Source organism: Trachypithecus francoisi, unplaced genomic scaffold (genome assembly GCF_009764315.1).
Source record: "Trachypithecus francoisi isolate TF-2019V2 unplaced genomic scaffold, Tfra_2.0 Lachesis_group11, whole genome shotgun sequence".
NCBI lineage: Eukaryota > Metazoa > Chordata > Mammalia > Primates > Cercopithecidae > Trachypithecus > Trachypithecus francoisi.
The window spans coordinates 100,054,918-100,074,809 of record NW_022681456.1 but is presented as its reverse complement, the minus strand read 5'-3'; the positions used below and the strand labels follow the sequence as shown (position 1 = coordinate 100,074,809).

The following is a 19,892-nucleotide window of genomic DNA, read 5'->3' as shown; positions in this document are numbered from 1 at the left end:
TCTTGTTATTGTTTGTGATAGGTAATCTTAGGTCAACTTAGCTGGGCCAGGGTGCCCAGAAACTTGGTCAAACATTATTCTGGATACTACTATGAAGGTGTTTTTGGATGAGATTAACTTTTTTTTTTTGAGATGGAGTCTTGCTCTGCCACCCAGGCTGGAGTGCTATGGCGTGATCTCAGCTCACTGCAATCTTCACCTCCCGGCTTCAAGCAATTCTCCTGCCTCACTCAGCCTCCTGAGTAGCTGGGATTACAGGCCTATGCCACCCATCTGATTTTTGTATTTTTAGTAGAGGCAAGGTTTCACCATGTTGGCCAGGCTGGTCTTGAACGCCTGACCCTGTGATCCACCCACCTCAGCCTCCCAAAGTGCTGGGATTACAGTGCCTGATGAGATTAACATTTTAATTGGTGGACTTCGAGTAAAGCAAATTACTATCCGTAATACGAGTGGGCCTTATCCAATCAGTTTAAGGCCTTAATATAAAAAAGACTGACTTCCTCCTGAGCAAGAAGAAATTCTGCCAGCATACTGCCTTTTGGCTTGAACTGCCTCTTCCCTGATGGCCCACAATAAAGATTTAGACTCCGCAGGCCTCCACAATTGTGTGAGCCAAATCCTTAAAATGTTTCTCTATCTATACATGTCCTATTAGTTCTGTTTCTCTGGAGACCCCTAACACATTATTCTTTTATTTTTATTTTTTTGAGACAGAGTGTCTCTCTGTTGCCCAAACTGGAGTGCAGTGGCATGATCTCGGCTCACTGCAACCTCTGCCTCCCGGCTTCAAGTGATTCTCCTCCCTCAGCCTCCAGAGTAGTTGGGGTTACAGGCATGCGCCACCACGCCCGGTTACTTCTTGTACTTTTAGTAGAGACAGGATTTCACCATGTTGGTCAGGCTGGTCTCGAACTCCTGACCTGGTGATCCACCCCCTTTGGCCTCCCAAAGTGCTGGGATTACAGGCGTGATCCACCACGCCTGGCCTACATTATTCTTTTTTTTTTTTGAGACGGAGTCTGGCTGTGTCGCCCAGGCTGGAGTGCAGTGGCCGGATCTCAGCTCACTGCAAGCTCCGCCTCCCGGGTTTACGCCATTCTCCCGCCTCAGCCTTCCGAGTAGCTGGAACTATAGGCGCCTGCCACCTTGCCCAGCTAGTTTTTTGTATTTTTTAGTGGAGATGGGGTTTCACCATGTTAGCCAGGATGGTCTCGATCTCCTGACCTCATGATCCGCCCGTCTCGGCCTCCCAAAGTGCTGGGATTACAGGTTTGAGCCACCACGCCCGGCCTGGCCTACATTATTCTTTACATTCAACTACCCCAGTTCAAATTGCTGTGTGGTTTCTGTCTCCTGATTGGACTGTGATGAATACATTATTATTCTCTCAACTCCCAATCCATATGTGCAGATGCTTACCCAGCATCTCTATCTGCTAATAGGTATCTCAAAAGCATCACAAACTTGTTATCCCCAAAAGTAGCTCTTGATGCTCCTCCTACAAACTTTTCTTTTTCTTTTGAGTTGCAGTGAGCCAAGATTGTGCCACTGCACTCCAGCCTGGTGAAAGAGCTAGACTCCATCTCAAAAAAAAAAAAAAAAAAAAAGAATTTCAGTTTTTTGTTTAAGTCTCACTCCTGTTCCCCCAGACTGGAGTGCCATGGTGTCATCTCAGCTCACTGCAAACTCTGCCTCCCAGGTTCAAGCAATTCTCCTGCCTCAGCCTCCAAAGTAGCTGGGATTACAGGCAACTACCACCATGCCTGGCTAATTTTTATATTTTTAGTACAGACAGGGTTTCACCATGTTGCCCAGGCTAGTCTTGAACTCCTGACCTCAGGTGATCCACCCGCCTTGGCCTCCCAAAATACTGGGATTACAGGCCTTCTCCTTTTAATGATATATTTTGATGACCAGAAATTCTTAATTTTTATATAGTCAGTTTTTTTTTTACAGCAAAGCACCTGTGAACCTAGTCAAATTTATCACACTTATCCTTTATAATTTAAATGTCTTAAGAAAACTTCCTTTCCCAAGTTAATAAGTACATTTCATATTGTCTCCTAAAAATTATGTTCCATCTTTCACATTTAGGTTGTTTAGCCACCAAGAATTGATTTTTCTGTATGGTGTGAGGTAGGGTTCAAATTTTCACCCCTTACTCAGAAGGCTCTATTTTTCTACATAATGGTTTCGGTTTGATCTCCCTGCTTTCTGGAATCTCTTATCCTATGAAACACTATCAAGATTCTACAACAATGAAGCAAAACAAAGTATCAATCCCACAGTTTTATTTGTAAAGAACAAAGCATGAAAAGTCATATTTAAATGTACTCCCAAACCTGAAAAACCCACGTCAGTTTGTCTGATATGTATGTTAAAGTGCTTAATATCACAATACTCTTTTAAATTTTATATTATGTTCAGATGAGAAAAAAATCCAGTTCTGATGCATTTTGTTAACAATACAAAGAAAAACAATATAATTTAAATTCAGAAATGCTAATTTTAAAAAAAAGATACACAGGGTACATTTATACATGGTTCAAGTGTAACACAGAGCATTCTAAATGTTTCACACCCTTGTTTGATTGACAACAGGAACTCCTTACTATACTTCTCTATTGTTGACAAGACTTGGTGTTTAGAATCAAGATTGGATTCACACACAAGTACATTCAGGTAAATTAGAACAAGCATGATTCCCTCCTACATAATCCAAGGATACCCTGGATCCCTTCGAATGAGGAAAAATTTTATTTGAGGTTTTTTTCTTCCCTTTATCTTGATGTGATATATCTCTGAAGCCAATCTTTATCTTGTCCTTGAGAGGGTGAACAACTCTAATCAGATTTTGGAGATGAGGTTCTCCTTAGATTCTTTTGATCACACTACATCAGCAACCGCTTCAAAAAGCTTAGAATTCAGCTGATTCAAGGGATTGGTAAGTTTATTTAATAGGAATAAAGGACCTAGTAGTTTATTATCCTTTTCTGTCTCCTATTTATGCTAAACATTAAAGTGATAAATACTTATATAAGAAACAGATTTCAAAAGACATGGATGACTTGGAAATAGGATTCACTATAAAAGTAGAGAAGGGCTCAAGACTCTCAATCAGTGAAGGTGTGTTAATACTGAAATATAAATAGCTGAAGTTCAGATTGTCTTTTCAACATAGTGAAAAGGATAGACTAGTTTCTGTAAACCTCACAGAAAATATTCAGTTCCCTAAATGAAAAAAATCATAATTTTTAGCAGAAAGAAGGTATTTCATTATGAAGATCCACACTCCTAATGTTGTGAAATAAATATTTCCCTGGAAATTTGAGGTCCTTGTCTGTGACCTCATGTTTCAAAATACCTTAGGGATGCCAACGTATACTACACATAAGCTGTCGCATAGTCTTGAACCTCTCTTTTTCACTTACATGAACATATAACGGTGCTTTATTGCCAAAAAAGGAAATATGAGCAATTCAGTATTTCCCCCATATCATTCATATAGTGTGACAGAAGTTCATTAAAATAATTTTTTAAAAAGCCATGTGAAAGTAAATACCACAGGGTTACAAAAGGTACAAAAATGTGTGAAACATTTAAATTTCAGAGGGAAATCCACACTTCTTCAAGGTTTAAGTTCCTCGTATCAAATTCTCATTCCCAGTGGAAAACAGGGCAGGGAGGGTTGGGAGGCTTTTGTCCTCAGTAGCCTGCTTTTTCCCACTTAGGACTCCACTTTATACTACTTCACACTGACTCGCAGTCATTTTTAAGGCATATGACTCCCGACCAGGGCACAGATCTCACACATACTTCCAACATCAGTGTAATGCCACTGTGTCATAAAGGTCGAGATTAAGGGTTTCAGGACATATGAAAAACATTGGGAAAATAAATATTTCAAGAGGTAATACTTTTGGCAATTTAATTTTAAAACAACTTCTTCACCAGCTATTACTATGCAAAAATAATCATTATGGTCCTAGGCATTTAATTTATTTGCAGGAAAAAAAAAAAAACAAACAAACTAAATGTTGATTTTTTTTATTTAACTTTGAGACATGATCCTAAAGCAATATATTAATTTTAAAAATTACCACAGCAGAAAAGATGCCTCTATGTGGGTATGGTCCTTCCAAAAGTCAGCTTAAAAGTCAAGCATTTATTCTAAGCATTCTGCTACTACAGTTGTACTCAAACTTTTGGTATAACTTAGAGACAGTTATGAGCCACATAAAAACTAAGTCCTTTGTTCTGTTTTTTTGAGATGGGATTTCCATGTTACCCAGGCTGGACTCAAACTTCTAGATTTAAGTGATCCTCCTGCCTTGGCTTCCCAAGCAGCTGGGACTACAGGTGTGTACTGCCATGCCCAACATGTCTTATTTCTTTATAGTTGCACTTCTAATGTGACCCCAAACTCAGCCTAAGCATCCTTTTTATTGATCAAACTTGGATCCTAAGGACTATTTCCAAGTATTTAAATTTATTCTTAAAGGCCAGGATTGACCACTATAGGGAATATTCAAAAGAATGGGGGTACCAGCCATTCAAGCAGCTCACACAAGGAGGGCCCCACACGTTTATAGCATGAGCTGTATCAACGGAGTAAGTACATGGGCTCACAAGGTGACTAAAGGACCCATCATCCAAGAGGATGTGTCAGTTCTGATGTGTTTTATTAAAATCATTTCACTATTACAGTCATATTACACAAAGGCATGAAGATGAAACTTTAGGTGTAACTTTTTTGGGGGTATTACTTTTTAAAGTAATGGTTTTATTCATGGGCCCCAAATCCAACTTTGCTCTCAGTTTTTTTTTTGAGACGGAGTCTCACTCTTGTCACCCAGGCTGGAGTGCAGTGGCACAATCTCGGCTCACTGCAACCTCCACACCTCCTGCGTTTAAGCAATTCTCCTGCTTCAGCCTCCTGAGTTGCTGGAATTAAAGGCCCTGCCACCACCCCCCGGATAATTTTTGTCTATTTTTTTTTTTTTAGTAGAGACGGAGTTTCACCATGTTGGCCAGTCTGTTCTCAAACTCCTGACTGACCTCAGATGATCCACCCGCCTCAGCCTCCCAAAGTGCCTCAGCCTCCCAAAGTGCCGGGATTAAATCAGGCGTTAGCCACCGCACCTGGCCTGCTCCCAGTTTTTACAAGATGTTAATTCCCAACAATCTGATAGCAATGTGTTAATATGAATATTAATTCTACTAAATGAATATTCATCCTTATTTCCTCCTTGTATAGGTGGATGAATAAAGATCCAATAGTTTAATAGAAAGACTACTAGTAAGAATGCCAGAAGGTCAGTCTCATGCCGCCTGGTGAAATCAAACAAACAAACAAACAAACAAGCAAACATGAATTCTAGAGCTTGTGTTGTCAGTGACCAGCTGTGGGGTAAGTGTAAGATTTAATCTCTCTATTCCTTAAGTGTTCCCATCTATAAAGTAAGACGGCTGGATGAGGTGCGTCAATCCTAGCACACTAACCTAAGTCATCCCCCTGGTTGCCTAGACCTGTCAGGAGCATGGCGTTATGAAGATACAAGCATGAAATCCTGGGTTGGACCCCTCTATAGTTTCTGATCACTAAACACAGTAGGAGCCCAGTGTAAAACAGGTTCTGGATATCTCCCACAATAGACTTTCCAGGTCCCTGGAAGAGCCGTACCATTGTAGACACACTTTAGCTTCAGGCAAACAAATTTCTGGTCTACCCAGAACCATCTTCTTAAACCATTTCCATGGGTTTTTAAATACAGCCATCAACTCTCCTTTTCCTCAAGCATGAAGTCAATGTTAAAAGAGGCTGTCCTTGGCTGAATACAGTGTTTGATAAAGGGAGTTAGGCACTTGTTTCACTAGTTTCTTCCTCCAGGAAATAAGGTTAACAATACAATTGGTCAAAGCCCAGCACCCTCAGATTGCACAAGGATACTGACGCCATGGCTTTGCTTTTCAGCCACAACTGGGAATAAAACTAGGAGCTCTGCTGAGGCAATTTTGCTGCTAAAAATGTACAAATGCCTAATTAGCGTTACAGGACATACCAGAAGATGAGGACTTAAGAGTAACTAGCCAATACTACATTTACTTAACTTCTTTATAAACTATCAAACTGGAAAGTTACTCACAACTTTTGGTCCTTCAAAATTGTTGCCACCTCTTGTTTTGCTTCCATTTTATCAGCCTGTGCTGCCAGTGGCTTTTACCTTCTCTGGGTCAGTTGTTTTACATTATTACTCCCCTTCCTACAAAGGAATGTAAAGCTTGCCCTGAAATACCCAGAAAGGGTTCATTCTCTCTCTCCTTCTGTTATTTGCATTATCATGGTCAACAAATGCTTTCACAAAAACATTCCAAGCCACACAGAACCCTCCTCCTCCTTAGACATTCCTTCCATTTCCCGAGGGGGGATGGGCCCTGGAGAGGTGGGTGATTAGGCCCTAACAAAGACAGAGCTCGTGGTTATCCTTAAGAGGTAGACCACTGCAGAGTTTAGATGGCCACACTTAAAAGTACAGAATCAAATTGCTGTTTGCAATTCTTCTGACTATGAATCTAACACTGAAATTCACATCTCCCCAATGTACCTCAACTAACAAGAATAAAAATGCCAAGAATGAAGTTAGTCTAGGCTAATCTTTCCAAAGTGTAAAGAAGTTATAATCCCACAGTTGAACACACTTCTCAGGGCTTTCTTTGTATGTTCTCTTTCCAGTTCAGCCAAGCTCCTGGGGTCTAGTGTTTAAAATACTCCAATTATATCATCATGTGCGGACTGAAATTTTTTTCCAAAAGACTGGAGAAGTGACTAACGATTCGAATATATAAACAGTTTGTAACTTAAAAGATACAAGTGCAGACTACCGGTACAGTAGGTAAAGCTGTGTGCATTCACAATACAAAGGATCAGACTCCACGATGGATGGCTACTACGTAACAATGCATTCTGGGTTTCTTTGTGATACCTGGAGAAAAAAAATGCCCGACTGGGTTGCACTGTATTTACATCTTTACTGGCTTCTTCCTGGCTAGCACCACTCTTCCCCCCCAACCCCCAACATTTTTAAGCTACTTATTTTAAGTCACAGGAATATTCAATCTAAGAAAAGCATCTTATTCGAGTAATATAATTTCTTAAAGATAGCATATTTACACACATCTAACACATGAAAATACTCTATTATATACTAAATTCCAGGTTCAAATGAACTACAATACAACATTTTGCCTTGTCTGTAGAGTGAGGATTGTTCCAAATGGGGCATATGTTGGGCTGCCCCTGCAGTGACTCACTACTGTCAGACAAGTCCAAATTGGTCCCCTAGTTGGGGAAGGAGCAAGGTTTGGATGAGTTTCTAGACAGTTGGGTTAAACGTCCACTCCTTTGATGAGTGATCCTTCTAGGACTATGGTGAAGTCTTGAATGGTCTGCAGAATTCGGATAAGGGAGTTGACAGTCATGCGGTCTCGCAGGAGAGCGCTCTCTTCATACATTCGAGTGATGGCAGGACACTCAGCTAACAATGGAATCCACTGTGGGAGCAGGCGATCCCTACAGATCCAAACAGAAACAATTCCTAAGCACTGCTGGCCTCGCTGCAGAACAAGGCACACAGTGGAGCCTGTGTGAATGGGTAGGTGTGGGGCTTGATGGTACAAAATCTATCTAAGCTAAGAGGTCAGGAGAGAGGAAATCAAAGCCAAGAAGTTGAATATTTTCTGGTAAAAAAAACAGTGATGAGACAGTGTAAAGCTAAAGGGAAAACCCATTATTTTAAACCCAATTTAATTACATTAGAGAGTCTATGCACATTAAAGACATTCTCTATTCTGATTTTACCACCTTTTAGAAAGAGGCAGAATGTCATTTTCTATGTCTTTTTATTTTTTTTATTTTTTTATTTAATAGGAGTGTTACTCTGTGGCAAGGCATGCCACAGTATACCGACCTTTTGGAAGAAAGACTACACTAAACTGTAGGGATTTGCTTTTTATTTTTTTTAACTTATACAACATAACAGGGTGAGGAACAAAATCAAAGCAGAAAAACATTAAGCAGATTTTATAAACCAGATGAGAGTTTGCATTGGTCTAATAAATCAGGAGAGTATAGAAATAAAAGGAGATAAAGATCATGCTCAAAAGAAATTTTAAAAGCACAGCTAAAACTGGGCTCCTTTTATGAAGAAGAAATACAGAACTTAGTTCTGTAAACCAGCTGTTTCAGGAGGATAAAAACTCACATCTTCAGTTTTTCCTGATCAAACCTGACATTAGTAACCCATTGCTAAGTTCCTAAGACATCCTTATTGAGCATCCCCAACCAGGCCATCTTCAGTCTCAGGTTGGGGCTCTTAAGGTCCAGGAAAAAACAAATACTACATGGGTAACTTAAAAAAAGAAATCTAAAGGTCTCTATGTTTCATTTCTTACAATTCTGAGAGCTGTTTTAAAAGTAATGGATTGGCCGGGCGCGGTGGCTCAAGCCTGTAATCCCAGCACTTTGGGAGGCCGAGACGGGCGGATCACGAGGTCAGGAGATCGAGACCATCCTGGCTAATACGGTGAAACCCTGTCTCTACTTAAAAATACAAAAAAACTAGCCGGGCGACGAGGCGGGCGCCTGTAGTCCCAGCTACTCGGGAGGCTGAGGCAGAAGAATGGCGTAAACCCGGGAGGCGGAGGTTGCAGTGAGCTGAGATCCGGCCACTGCACTCCAGCCTCGGTGGCAGAGCAAGACTCTGTCTCAAAAAAAAAAAAAAAAAAGTAATGGATTGTATCGCTCCTATGTGTTACTTTCAAAAAATAAAGGGGTAGGAATAGTCTTAGAGAGAAGATGATATATAGCAAGAATCCCATAATGTTATTAAATGTAAATATAGTGGTATATACACTATATAAGGTTTACATAGCAAATATGTACGGTGTATGTGTCTCATTATCTAGCAGCCTCTCTATTACCCATCTATCTGTGGAGCTAGTATAGAGTCATGGTGCAGACCTTGGGCTCTGCAGTGGGACAGGGTGTGAACTTGGCTCTGTCCCATTTTTCTGTGTGTCCTTGGGAAAGTCTGCTAACTTATGTGTGCCTCATCTATTTTCTACTTTCTTATCTTTAAAATGAGAAAATCGTTTGCTACCTCATGTAGTGGTAGTGGTGAATTAAACTCGAGGGAGGAGGCAGAGGTTGCAGTGAGCCAAGACTACGCCACAGCACTCCAGCCTGGGCGATGGAGTGAGACTCTGTCTCAAAAGAAAAAGTAAAAGGAAAGAAAGAAACCCAAAGGAGAGCTCTGGAAGGGGTATGATCTGGTATAACCTTTCCTGGACTCTAGTTCAACATGTAACAGTTCAACGTGTAACAAAGACAGGAAAATAAAACACTGGCTTTGTACCTTGTTCCAAGGCAAACTAAAATCTGGAATTTGCCGTCCTTCCCAATGTTCCTGGGTGCAGTATTAATAGCATTTACATAGTGGCAGAAAGTTTTACAGGATGATTTCTGAATAAGGACATCATCTTCATTATCTAGAATCTGGTCAGTTGTTTCAAAATAAGCAACCACTTTCTCTGAGGAAAAAAGTCAGAATTACATCACAATATATGTCAACACTTCATATATAGAAAGATTCATCACTTAATTTATTATGGAAACACTAATGATGCTTTGCATACAGTCAGTCCTGAAGCCAATATCATTACTTTATCATTGATTTCAGGGGTCCATGTTTCATGGTAGAACAATAAATACGTTCCCAGGAATTTCTTTTCTTTCCTTTTCTTTTTTTTTTTTTTTGAGACGGAATATCGCTCTGTCGCCAAGGCTGGAGTGCAGTGGTCTGATCTCAGCTCACTGCAAGCTCCGCCTCCCGGGTTTACACCATTCTCCTGCCTCAGCCTCCCGGGTAGCCAGGACTACAGGCGCCCGTCACCTCGCCCGGCTAGTTTTTTGTATTTTTTAGTAGAGATGGGGTTTCACCAGGTTAGCCAGGATGGTCTCGATCTCCTGACCTCGTGATCCGCCCGTCTCGGCCTCCCAAAGTGCTGGGATTACAGACTTGAGCCACCGCCCCCAGCCAGGAATTTATTTTCTAATCTAGACTGCATTCCAGAAGACTATAAAGTTTACTCCCTTTAAAATACCTTCATGAAACAGAAACTGGCAAAAAAGAAAAGAAAAATAGCATCTTCTGTTAAGACTGGAACCTTCTAGGAGTAACCAGCAATGACGTGGTAGCCACTGAAATAATACCCTCTGTGTTCTACTTATAGAATGACTTGCTAACACTTTGCAACAAGACCCTTGAAATGTACCTGAATAAGTATCTGACAAAGACAGACATATGTATATACACGAGAAGCAGAAGCAATATAAGATTCTAGACATTCCAGAAGAAAAAAACCACTCCTGTGGGCCTATTTCTATCAACTTTCCTTTTTTTTTTGTCTATTCTAAGTTAGAGGAAATAAACTACTTCATCTAGGCCTTATTTAGAAAACACAAAATGGGCCGGGCGCAGTGGCTCAAGCCTGTAATCCCAGCACTTTGGGAGGCCAAGACGGGCGGATCACGAGGTTAGGAGATCGAGACCATCCTGGCTAACCCGGTGAAACCCCGTCTCTACTAAAAATACACAAAAAACTAGCCGGGCGAGGTGGCAGGCGCCTGTAGTCCCGGCTAGTCGGCAGGCTGAGGCAGGAGAATGGCGTAAACCCGGGAGGCGGAGCTTGTAGTGAGCTGAGATCCGGCCACTGCACTCCAGCCTGGGCGACAGAGGGAGACTCCGTCTTAAAAAACAAACAAACAAACAAACAAAACAAAACAAAAAAAAACAGAAAACACAAAATGATTAATTGCCCATTTAAAGAAACTATGAATTCTGGAAGAGCTGCATACCAAAAGAAAGATCACAAAGTTTAGCAAGCTAGAGCAGAAACACTCCAAAAGAGCTTTCTGTGATTATGAAAATGCTCTCCATCTACAAGGTCCAATTTGGTAGCCAGGTGTGGCTACTAAGCACTTGAAATGTGGCCAGTGTTATTAAGAAAATGAAATTTACATTTGATTTAAATTAAATAGATTTGGCCAGGCGTGGTGGCTCACGCCTGTAATCCCAGCACTTTGGGAGGCCAAGGTGGGCATATCACCTGAGGTCAGGAGTTCGAGACCAGCCTAGCCAGCAGGATGAAACCCCGTCTCTACTAAAAATACAAAAAATTAGCTGGGCGTGGTGGCAGGCACCTGTAATCCCAGCTACTTGGGCTGAGGCAGGAGAATTGCTTGAACACAGGAGGCAGAGGTTGCAGTGAGCTGAGATGGGGCCACTGCACTCCAGCCTGGGCAACAAAGTGAGACTCTGTCTAAAACAAACAAAAAAATTAAATAGATTTAAAATTTAAACGGCTATGTGTGGCTAATGGTTACTATACTGGACAACACAGAGCTAGAGGAATCCTTTTACAAAAACTGGCCAGGCGCAGTGGCTCACACCTATAACCCCAGCACCTTGGGAGGCCGACCTGGGTGGATCACTTGAGAACAGAATTTGGGACCAGTGTGGCCAACATGGCAAAACCCCGTCTTACTAAAAATACAAAAATTAGGGGTGTGGTGGCAGGCACCTGTAATCCCAGCTACTCAGTGACTGAGGCAGGAGAATTGCTTGAACCCAGGAGGCAGAGGTTGCAGTGAGCTGAGATGGGGCCACTGCACTCCAGCCTGGGCAGCAGAGTGAAACTCCATCTCAAACAAACAAGAAAGTTCTATCATGTCACTCCTTAGCTCAAAGCCTTCCAACAGCTTCCAGTTTAATTCAGGATAAAGGCTGAGGTCATTCCAATCACCTAGAAGGCCCTACACAATCTGGCACTGGCACTAAACACCACCTCCCCGAGTCTCCTACTCTCTCTCTCTCTTGCTGTGCTCCAGTCACACTGGTCTTGGAGTTCCATGGAAACACTTCCGCCTTGGGGCTTAGCACTGGTAGTGCTGTCAACCTGGAGTCCCTCTTCCCAGATACCTACATGGCTTACTTCCTCACCTACGTGAACTCTATGCTCCAATGTACCTTGACATTCAGCACAGTCTAAAACCACCCGTTTAAAAGACCACTCCCCACTTTTATTTCCTTTTATACTGCTCTATTTCTTTCCAGATCAATGGTCACATTTCTGACATACCATACGAATTACATTATTTGTTATGTTTTTGTGTATTGTTTGTTTCCCACACTGACCTGAGTATAAGTTTGTCAACCATAGGGATTTCTGTTTTGTTTATTAATGTATATCTTGAGCAACTCAAATAATATTTGGAATATTGTACATATTATAATTTGTTGAGTGAATGAAAAACAAAGACAGTACTTGATATTTATTATTATTATATATACTTTTTGAGACAGGGTCTCACTCTGTTGCCCAGGCTGGAGTGCAGTGGCTTGATCATGGCTGACTGTAGCCTTCACCTCCTGGGCTCCTGGGCCCAAGTGATGCTGCTGCCTCAGCTTCTCAGGTAGCTGGAACCACAGGTGTTTGCTAGCACACTCAGCTAATTTAATATTTATTTTTAAAAAAATATACCCTTGCTGGGCACGGTGGCTCATTCCTGTAATCCCAGCACTTTGGGAGGCTGAGGCGGGTGGATCATGAGGTCAGGAGTTCAAGACCAGCCTGGCCAATATGGTAAAACCCCTTCTCTAGTAAAAATACGAAAATTAGTTGGGCATGGTGGTGCACACCTGTAGTCCCAGCTGCTTGGGAGGCTGAGGCAGGAGAATCATTTGAAGCCAGGAGAAGGAGGGTTGCAGTCAGCCAAGATTGTGCCACTGCACTCCAGCTTGGGCAACAGAGTAAGACTCTGTCTCAAAAAAAGAAAAAAATATATATATACCCTTATCACTAACCCTTATTCACTCAGATCCTGGGTCTGTGAGTCCCTAAGAAACACTTCAGTGACCTTAAAGTATATATATCTGCTTTATTTACCTATGAAGTCCCAGATGAAGACATTCTTGTGAAAGATGCGGGCAGATTTGAACCCATGGTGGAAAACCTGCTCAAGGGCTGCAACCAGGCCATTTTCTCCACACAGCAACACAGTGAGGCTTCCTCTCTGTGGGGCATAACACAATGTCAAAGAAAAATCTCCTGCATCTATGTCTAAGAAAAACACTAGAGAAGCAAGTGCTGAATGCAGCTATATGAAGCATATTTTTACAGCTACCAGAAAGCTTACAAATGAAAATTCAAGCACCCCATATTGCCTCGTGTATCACATATAAAAGCATCTTTAAAAGTCCCACTATACTAAGTTTTATAGCCCATAAATACCTCTTTTTCAGGTTTATGAAAATGTTTCACAATATTATTCACAGCTTCTCCAATTCCTTCTTGGATCTGCCCAGCATTGGGTTCTGTAAAATAATAAACAGTGGCTGCATTCTCATGGGAAATAAATAAACCAAAGTACTATGGGACATCGACTGTGTCCACCTAGGCAGGAAGTACGTCACCAGAGCAGGCTGGCTTTGCCAGGGGCTCTATAGAACTTGCCTCTGGCCAGTTTGGCCAAGTGGGAGGCATCCTGGCAAAATGGAAAATAATCCAAGAGATTCCTAGATTCAAATCCCAGCATTACCATCTGCAATCTATAACCCTAGCCTAGTGTCTAACTTCCTCTGAGTTTTCAGTTTCCTCAACTGAAAATAGGGAAAATACACACCTCATTGGGAAAAGTGGTAAGTTATAGGAGTAAACAACTTAGCATGGTGCCTGTCACAAAATGCAAGCAAGCCCCTAAATATGAGAAGCAAGGCTCCTCAAATGTTCCCTTATGCTACGTACCTATGAGCCTGTTAGTGGGCATAGCCTAAGGCTTGAGGCGCTCTGGATAGCTAACCTGGAGTCTGAAGATTTGCTGTTGTGTTTAAAATAAGGGGAAAATGCCAGGTACCCTGTGGCATCCAGGCCTGAAGCCCAGAACTCCCTCCCTTCCTGGCTAGTCAATCTGTCTCAGCACTGCTTCCTTCTGCCAGTCAGTACTTGCTCTTCTAGGCTACTTTCCTGGGGGATAGGTTGGTGGGCTGCTTGAATGGGACCTAAATCACTTTTGTCCACCAAATCTAAGGAATGGTTTGTTTTTTAAAAAAGGTGGTAAACATTTTAGAAGTAGGTAACAAGAGAAAAGGTATATAGTTTGGATTTTCTTGTAGTTCTAATTTACTTATCACACTATAAAGGAAAACCCATACATCCTCATGTTTAAGAATCTCTGAATTCATACTGCTGAAGGATTTCTTGCATAAACATTTCTTTCAGTGAAATTCAAGGTTTTTTCTACACTAATGCATAAAAATTGTTAAAATGAAAACCTCCTATAACTGAAGTACTGATACCACGGCCTCTTGTTCCTAGTAGTTCTTTACCCAGTAGCTTTTTGTTTTTTAACCTTTACCTTTCTCTATTTCTTCTTTTAGACATCAAGTCTATTTTGAAACCTGTCACCCATTCCAAAAGAGCCTTGATCAATATTATTTTAAAACTGATTTTAAAAATTTTCAGTTCTCTGAATACCATCTTACATATAACATACTGTGAGAAAATACCGTTATCCATTTCTGAGTCTTGGGTCACTCAGACTTTTCTGCTTATAGAGTGAGAAAAGAAAGTATGATAAAAAAAAATGGGGGATAAAAACCTTTCAAATAATACCCCCATGAAATTGGACTGACTCAGCTGTTATAATAATTCGGATTGATTGAGCTGAAACCTACTTTTAAATTTTAAATCAGCATAATTAAAATTCACCATATACTAAAAGTCACCAATTTTGATGAGCTTTGACAAATGGACAGTCATGTAACCACTACCACAATCATGACATGGAACATTTCCATCATTCCTGAAAGTTACCCTGTGCTCTTTTCAGTTACCTTCCTTAGCTCCTAACTCCTGGCAACCACTGATCTGCTTTCTATTATTATATTGCTTTTATAGAGATCTGGTGTATAAACAGCTATATATCACTATCTGTTTATCCTTTCACCAGTTGATGGATATTGGGGTTGTTTCCATCTTTGGCTATTATGAATGAAGCTCTAAGAACAACTGCGTACAAGTCTGTGTAGATACATGTATTCATTTCTCTTGTGTACATATCTGGGAGTGAGATTGCTGGGCCAAGGGTACGGTAAGTGTACATGTATCTTTATAAATGCCAAGATGTTTTTGATTTTGTATTCCCACTAGCAATGCATGAGCTTTCTGTTACTCCACATCCTTACCAATATTTGTTGCTATAAGTGCTTTAAATTGGTTGGGCGCAGTGGCTCACGCCTGCAATCACAGCACTCTGGCAGGCTGAGGCGGGAGGATCATCTGAGGTCAAGAGTTCAAGACCAGCCTGGCCAACACAGTGAAACCCCATCCCTACCCAAAATACAAAATTAGCCTCGCATGGCAGTGCATGCCTGTAATCCCAGCTACTTGGGAGGCTGAGGCAGGAGAATCGCTTGAACCTGGTAAGCGGAGGTTGCAGTGAGATGAGACTGTACCACTGCACTCCAGCCCCGCCAACAAGAGCAAAACTCAGTCAAAAAAACAAACAAACAAAAACAAAAACAAAAAAACTGCACACATGGTTAATACACAATCATGTGCTAGCAAATGGATAGAGAGTAACAGAATCTAGGGAAACTACTTTGTTAATAAACTAAGAACCTATTAGGTGTCCCGTCCAGCGGGATCGTTAACACAGACCTTGGAGGAGGGGGTGGGAATTTAGAGAGACAAGAGACACAAGAAATGGAGACAAGACAGTATCCTGATCAAGTCTCGTTTAATGGCGGCGGTGCAATGCCTTATATAGGCTGGCAGGGAAGAGGAAGTGCGGCAGAGCAGGCGGGGAGGAGAATAATGAGAGATGTCACCAGGCGCATGCTCGGTAGACTTAGTCTTTCCCGGGGGCGGGAAGTTATCTACGCGCGCGCGCGCGCGCGCGGGGAAAGTTCGCGCGCGCGGGAAAAGTTGATGATGAAGAACCAGGAAGTGCGCCATCTTGTCTCCGCAATGCGGAGCTTAAGCAACAGAGGCGGCGGCAATTTCCGGGCCTCACGGCTCCGGACAATTAGGTACCTTTGTTATTCTATTGTGATTATAATCTATAGCTAAAAAGCCCCTTCACTGATAAACTTCTGTAACTTTTCCCTAAATACTGCCTCTATATTCATGTTCTGTGGCTGCCTTCTGTGGCTGCTGTAATAGACTCACAAAATTTTGTGGCTTAAGTGACAGAAATACATTTTATTGCAGTTCTGGGGGCCAGAAGTCAAAATTTAGTTATCACTGGGCAAAAGAAAAAAAAAAGCAAGCTGTCAGCAGGGCTGCATTCCCTTGAAATTCTAGGGGAAAATCCCTTCCTTGCCTGTTTTAGCTTATGGTGGCTGTTGGCATTCCTTGTTTTTTTTTTTTTTTGAGACGGAGTCTCGCTCTGTTGCCCAGGCTGTAGTGCATGTAGTGCAGTGGCCAGATCTCAGCTCACTGCAACCTCCACCTCCCAGATTCAAGCAATTCTCCTGTCTCAGCCTCCCGAGTAGCTAGGATTACAGGTGCACACTACCATGCCCGGCTAATTTTTGTATTTTTAGTAGAGACGGGTCAGGCTGGCCTCGAACTCCTGACCTCAGGTGATCCACCTCAGCCTCCCAAAGTGCTGGCTGGGATTACAGGCGTGAGCCATAGCGCCCTGCCAGCATTCCTTGGGTTTTCTTTTTTTTTTTTTTAAGAGACAGTCATGCTTGTTTCGGCAGCACATATACTAAAACATTGTAACAATACAGAGAAGATTATTAGCATGGCCCCTGCACAAGGATGACAAGCAAATTTGTGAAGCATTCCATATTTTCCTCAATACTTGACTATGGAACATATGCACAGGAGAAGGAAATAACACTGCACTTTATAAACACTGTATTGTAAGTGGAAAATGCAGTCTTAAATAAAACTATTTAAAATTGGCACCAAAAAAAAAACCCCAAAAAAAGACAGAGTGTCACTCTGTCACTCGAGCTGGAATGCAGTGGCATGAGCTCGGCTCACTGCAACCTCTACCTCCTGGGTTAAAGCAATCCTCATGCCTCAGCCTCCTGAGTAGCTGGGATTACAGGCATGCACCACATGCCTGGTTAATTTTTTTTTTTTTTTTTTTTTTTTTTAGTAGAGACGGGGTTTTGCTATGTTGGCCTCAAACTTCTGACCTCAAGTGATCTGCCCACTTTGGCCTCCCAAAGTGTTGGGAAAGAATACATATGATTGCATTTAGGGTCCATGTAGGTGATCCAGGACAATCTCCTTATTTCAAGATCCCTATCACATCTGCAAAAATCCTTTTTCCAAATAAGGCAACATTTACAGATTCTAGAGGTTAGAATTTTACATTTTTGGGAGACATTATTTAGTCTATTAAAGCCTACATTAGTAATTTAGTCTATTAAAGCCTACATTAGTATAAGTTAGAAAGTTTACTATATACTAAAAATGGCATGTGAACATAGTATAATATTCATAAAATTAACTCCTTTATAGTATTTTATTTCATCCCTACTACAGGAAGAAAATTGGAACAGAAGGGGTAGAAGGAAATTTTAATCTCTTAGAATAAGAGACACCGGGGCAGGCGCAGTGGCTCACGCCTCTAATCCCAGAACTTTCAGAGGCCAAGGTGGGCGGATCTCAAGGTCAAGAGATTGAGACCAGCCTGGCCAAAGTGGGGAAACCCCGTCTCTATCAAAAATATAAAAAATTAGCCAGGTGTGGTGGCGGGCACCTGTGATCCCAGCTACTTGGGAGGCTGAGGCAGGAGAATTGTTTGAACCTGGGAGGTGGGGGTTGCAGAGAGCTGAGATGGCACCACTGCACTGCAGCCTGGGTGACAGAGCAAGACTCCTTAAAAAAAAAAAAAAAAGGCTAGATATGGCTATCTGGGAGTACTGTAACATATAACTATTATTATTTCTCCTTTAAGTTTCAGGCAAGGCCAGATGTGGTGGCACATGCCTGCAATGCCAGCACTTTGGGAGGCTGAGGCAGGCAGATTGCTTGAGCTCAGAAGTTCAAGACCAGCCTGGGCAACATGGCGAAAGGCAGTCTATAAAAAAAATACAAAAATTAGCCGGGTGTGATGATGTGTGCCTATAGTCCCAGCTACTTGGAAAGCTGAGGTGGGAGGATCATTTGAACCCAGGGGGCAGAGGCTGCAGGGAGCTGAGACTGTGCCACTGCATTGTAGCCTGGGTGACAGAGTGAAACCTTGTCTCAAAAAATAAAAGTTTCAGGTAAAATATTTACTTATATTTCCACAGCTTAATACAAACAGAGCATGCAGGTTTTTTAAAAAAATAGATTTTAACTCTAAACTCTTCCAGCTTTTGAATATGAATTTTCCTCAACTTTCTTCTTTTTAAAATCTCCTCACTACATTCATTAACACAACTGTTTTCTATCAAATGGTCACATGACGCCTACATCATATGAGCACATAGGAAAAATTTAAATATACTTACTGTTGTTTTTTCCTGTCAGTGAAGTGATGCTCAATCTCCTAGCTGTGGTGGGTGACTTCTGCTGGGGTGGAGTCCGACACTGCTTTACTAGATCATCATCTGATGCTGATGTCATCAATTCTCCAATAAGAATTCTCTCCAGGCTCCCATCATCAATGCCTTTCCCCAGCCACCGTCCACATGGGAATCTGGTAGGACAGAAAACAAGTTTTTTATTTTTTATTTTTTTTTTGAGACAGGGTTCTCGTTCAGCCCCCTGAGTAGCTGGGACTACAGGTGTGCACCAACACACCTGGCTAATTTTTGTGGTTTTTGTAGAGAGAAGGTCTCATTACATTGCCTAGGCTGGTCTTGAACTCCTGGCCTCAAGTGATCCTCCCATCTCAGCTTCCCAAAGTGTGGGGAGGATTACACAGGTGTGAGCCATTGCACCTGGTCAGAATATTTTCAAACTAGAAATTAATTTGGGAGGTAAGGCACAGAAGAAAAGAGGACAATGTTTCCACAGAGTAGTGTTGACTGTGACTAGTGGAATCCAAGAGATCTTTTCCTCCTACTGAAATTATTTTAGGCTCTTTTTGATTTTCTTTTTTCTGAGAGTTATATTAATCTTCCCAACACTTGTGGACTAATAGCAGCAAACATCTGTTTTTTTTTTTTTTTTTTTGAGATGGAGTCTCGCTTTGTCACCCAGGGTGGAGTGCAGTGGCGCGATCTTGGCTCACTGCGAGCTCTGCCTCCCGGGTTCACGCCATTCTCCTGCCTCAGCCTCAGCCTCCCAGTAGCTGGGACTACAGGCGCCCGCCACTTCGCCCGGCTAATTTTTTTTTTTTTTTTTTTTGTATTTTTAGTAGAGACGGAGTTTCACTGTGTTAGCCAGGATGGTCTCGATCTCCTGACCTCGTGATCCGCCCGACTCGGCCTCCCAAAGTGCTGGGATTACAGGCTTGAGCCACTGCGCCCGGCCCTACATCTGTTATTTTAAAGTTTTTTGAGGCTGGGCATGGTGGCTCATGCCTGTAATCCCAGCACTTTGGGAGGCCAAGGCGGGTGGATCACTTGAGGTTAGGAGTTTGAGACCAGCCTGGCCAATACAGTGAAACTCTATCTCTACTAAAAATACAGAAATTAGCTGGGTATGGTGGCGGGTACCTGTAATCCCAGCTACTTGGGAGGCTGAAGCACGAGAATTGCTTGAACCTGGGAGGCAGAGGTTGCAGTGAGCCAAGATAGTGCCACTGCACTCCAGCCTGGGCAACAAGAGTTAAACTCTGTCTCAAAAAAAAAAAAAAAAGAAAAAGAAAAAAAAGA

General features: G+C 41.9%; 1 protein-coding gene and 1 non-coding gene across 4 annotated transcripts in view; one reads left to right on the top strand and one right to left on the bottom strand.

Annotated features, from left to right (window-relative positions):
- Positions 1–2,277: 2,277 nt before the first annotated feature.
- The window catches only part of DENND5B (DENN domain containing 5B), a 208,207-nt gene continuing 190,592 nt past the window's right edge, over positions 2,278–19,892 (bottom strand). For 2 of the 3 annotated variants that reach the window (XM_033222494.1, XM_033222492.1), the window contains 5 exons: positions 18,582–18,769; positions 13,354–13,436; positions 13,009–13,135; positions 9,417–9,591; positions 2,278–7,573 (listed from right to left, as the gene is read on the bottom strand). In XM_033222494.1, coding sequence (XP_033078385.1) covers positions 7,390–7,573; positions 9,417–9,591; positions 13,009–13,135; positions 13,354–13,436; positions 18,582–18,769 — 757 coding nt within the window. In that variant the 3' untranslated portion in view covers positions 2,278–7,389. The remainder of the gene's footprint in view (positions 7,574–9,416; positions 9,592–13,008; positions 13,136–13,353; positions 13,437–18,581; positions 18,770–19,892) is intronic. The other variant, XM_033222493.1, reaches the window with a different exon arrangement.
- Positions 16,814–16,925, top strand: LOC117091139. Its single transcript, XR_004440260.1, has one exon. It is a non-coding gene; the product is annotated as a U6 spliceosomal RNA (small nuclear RNA).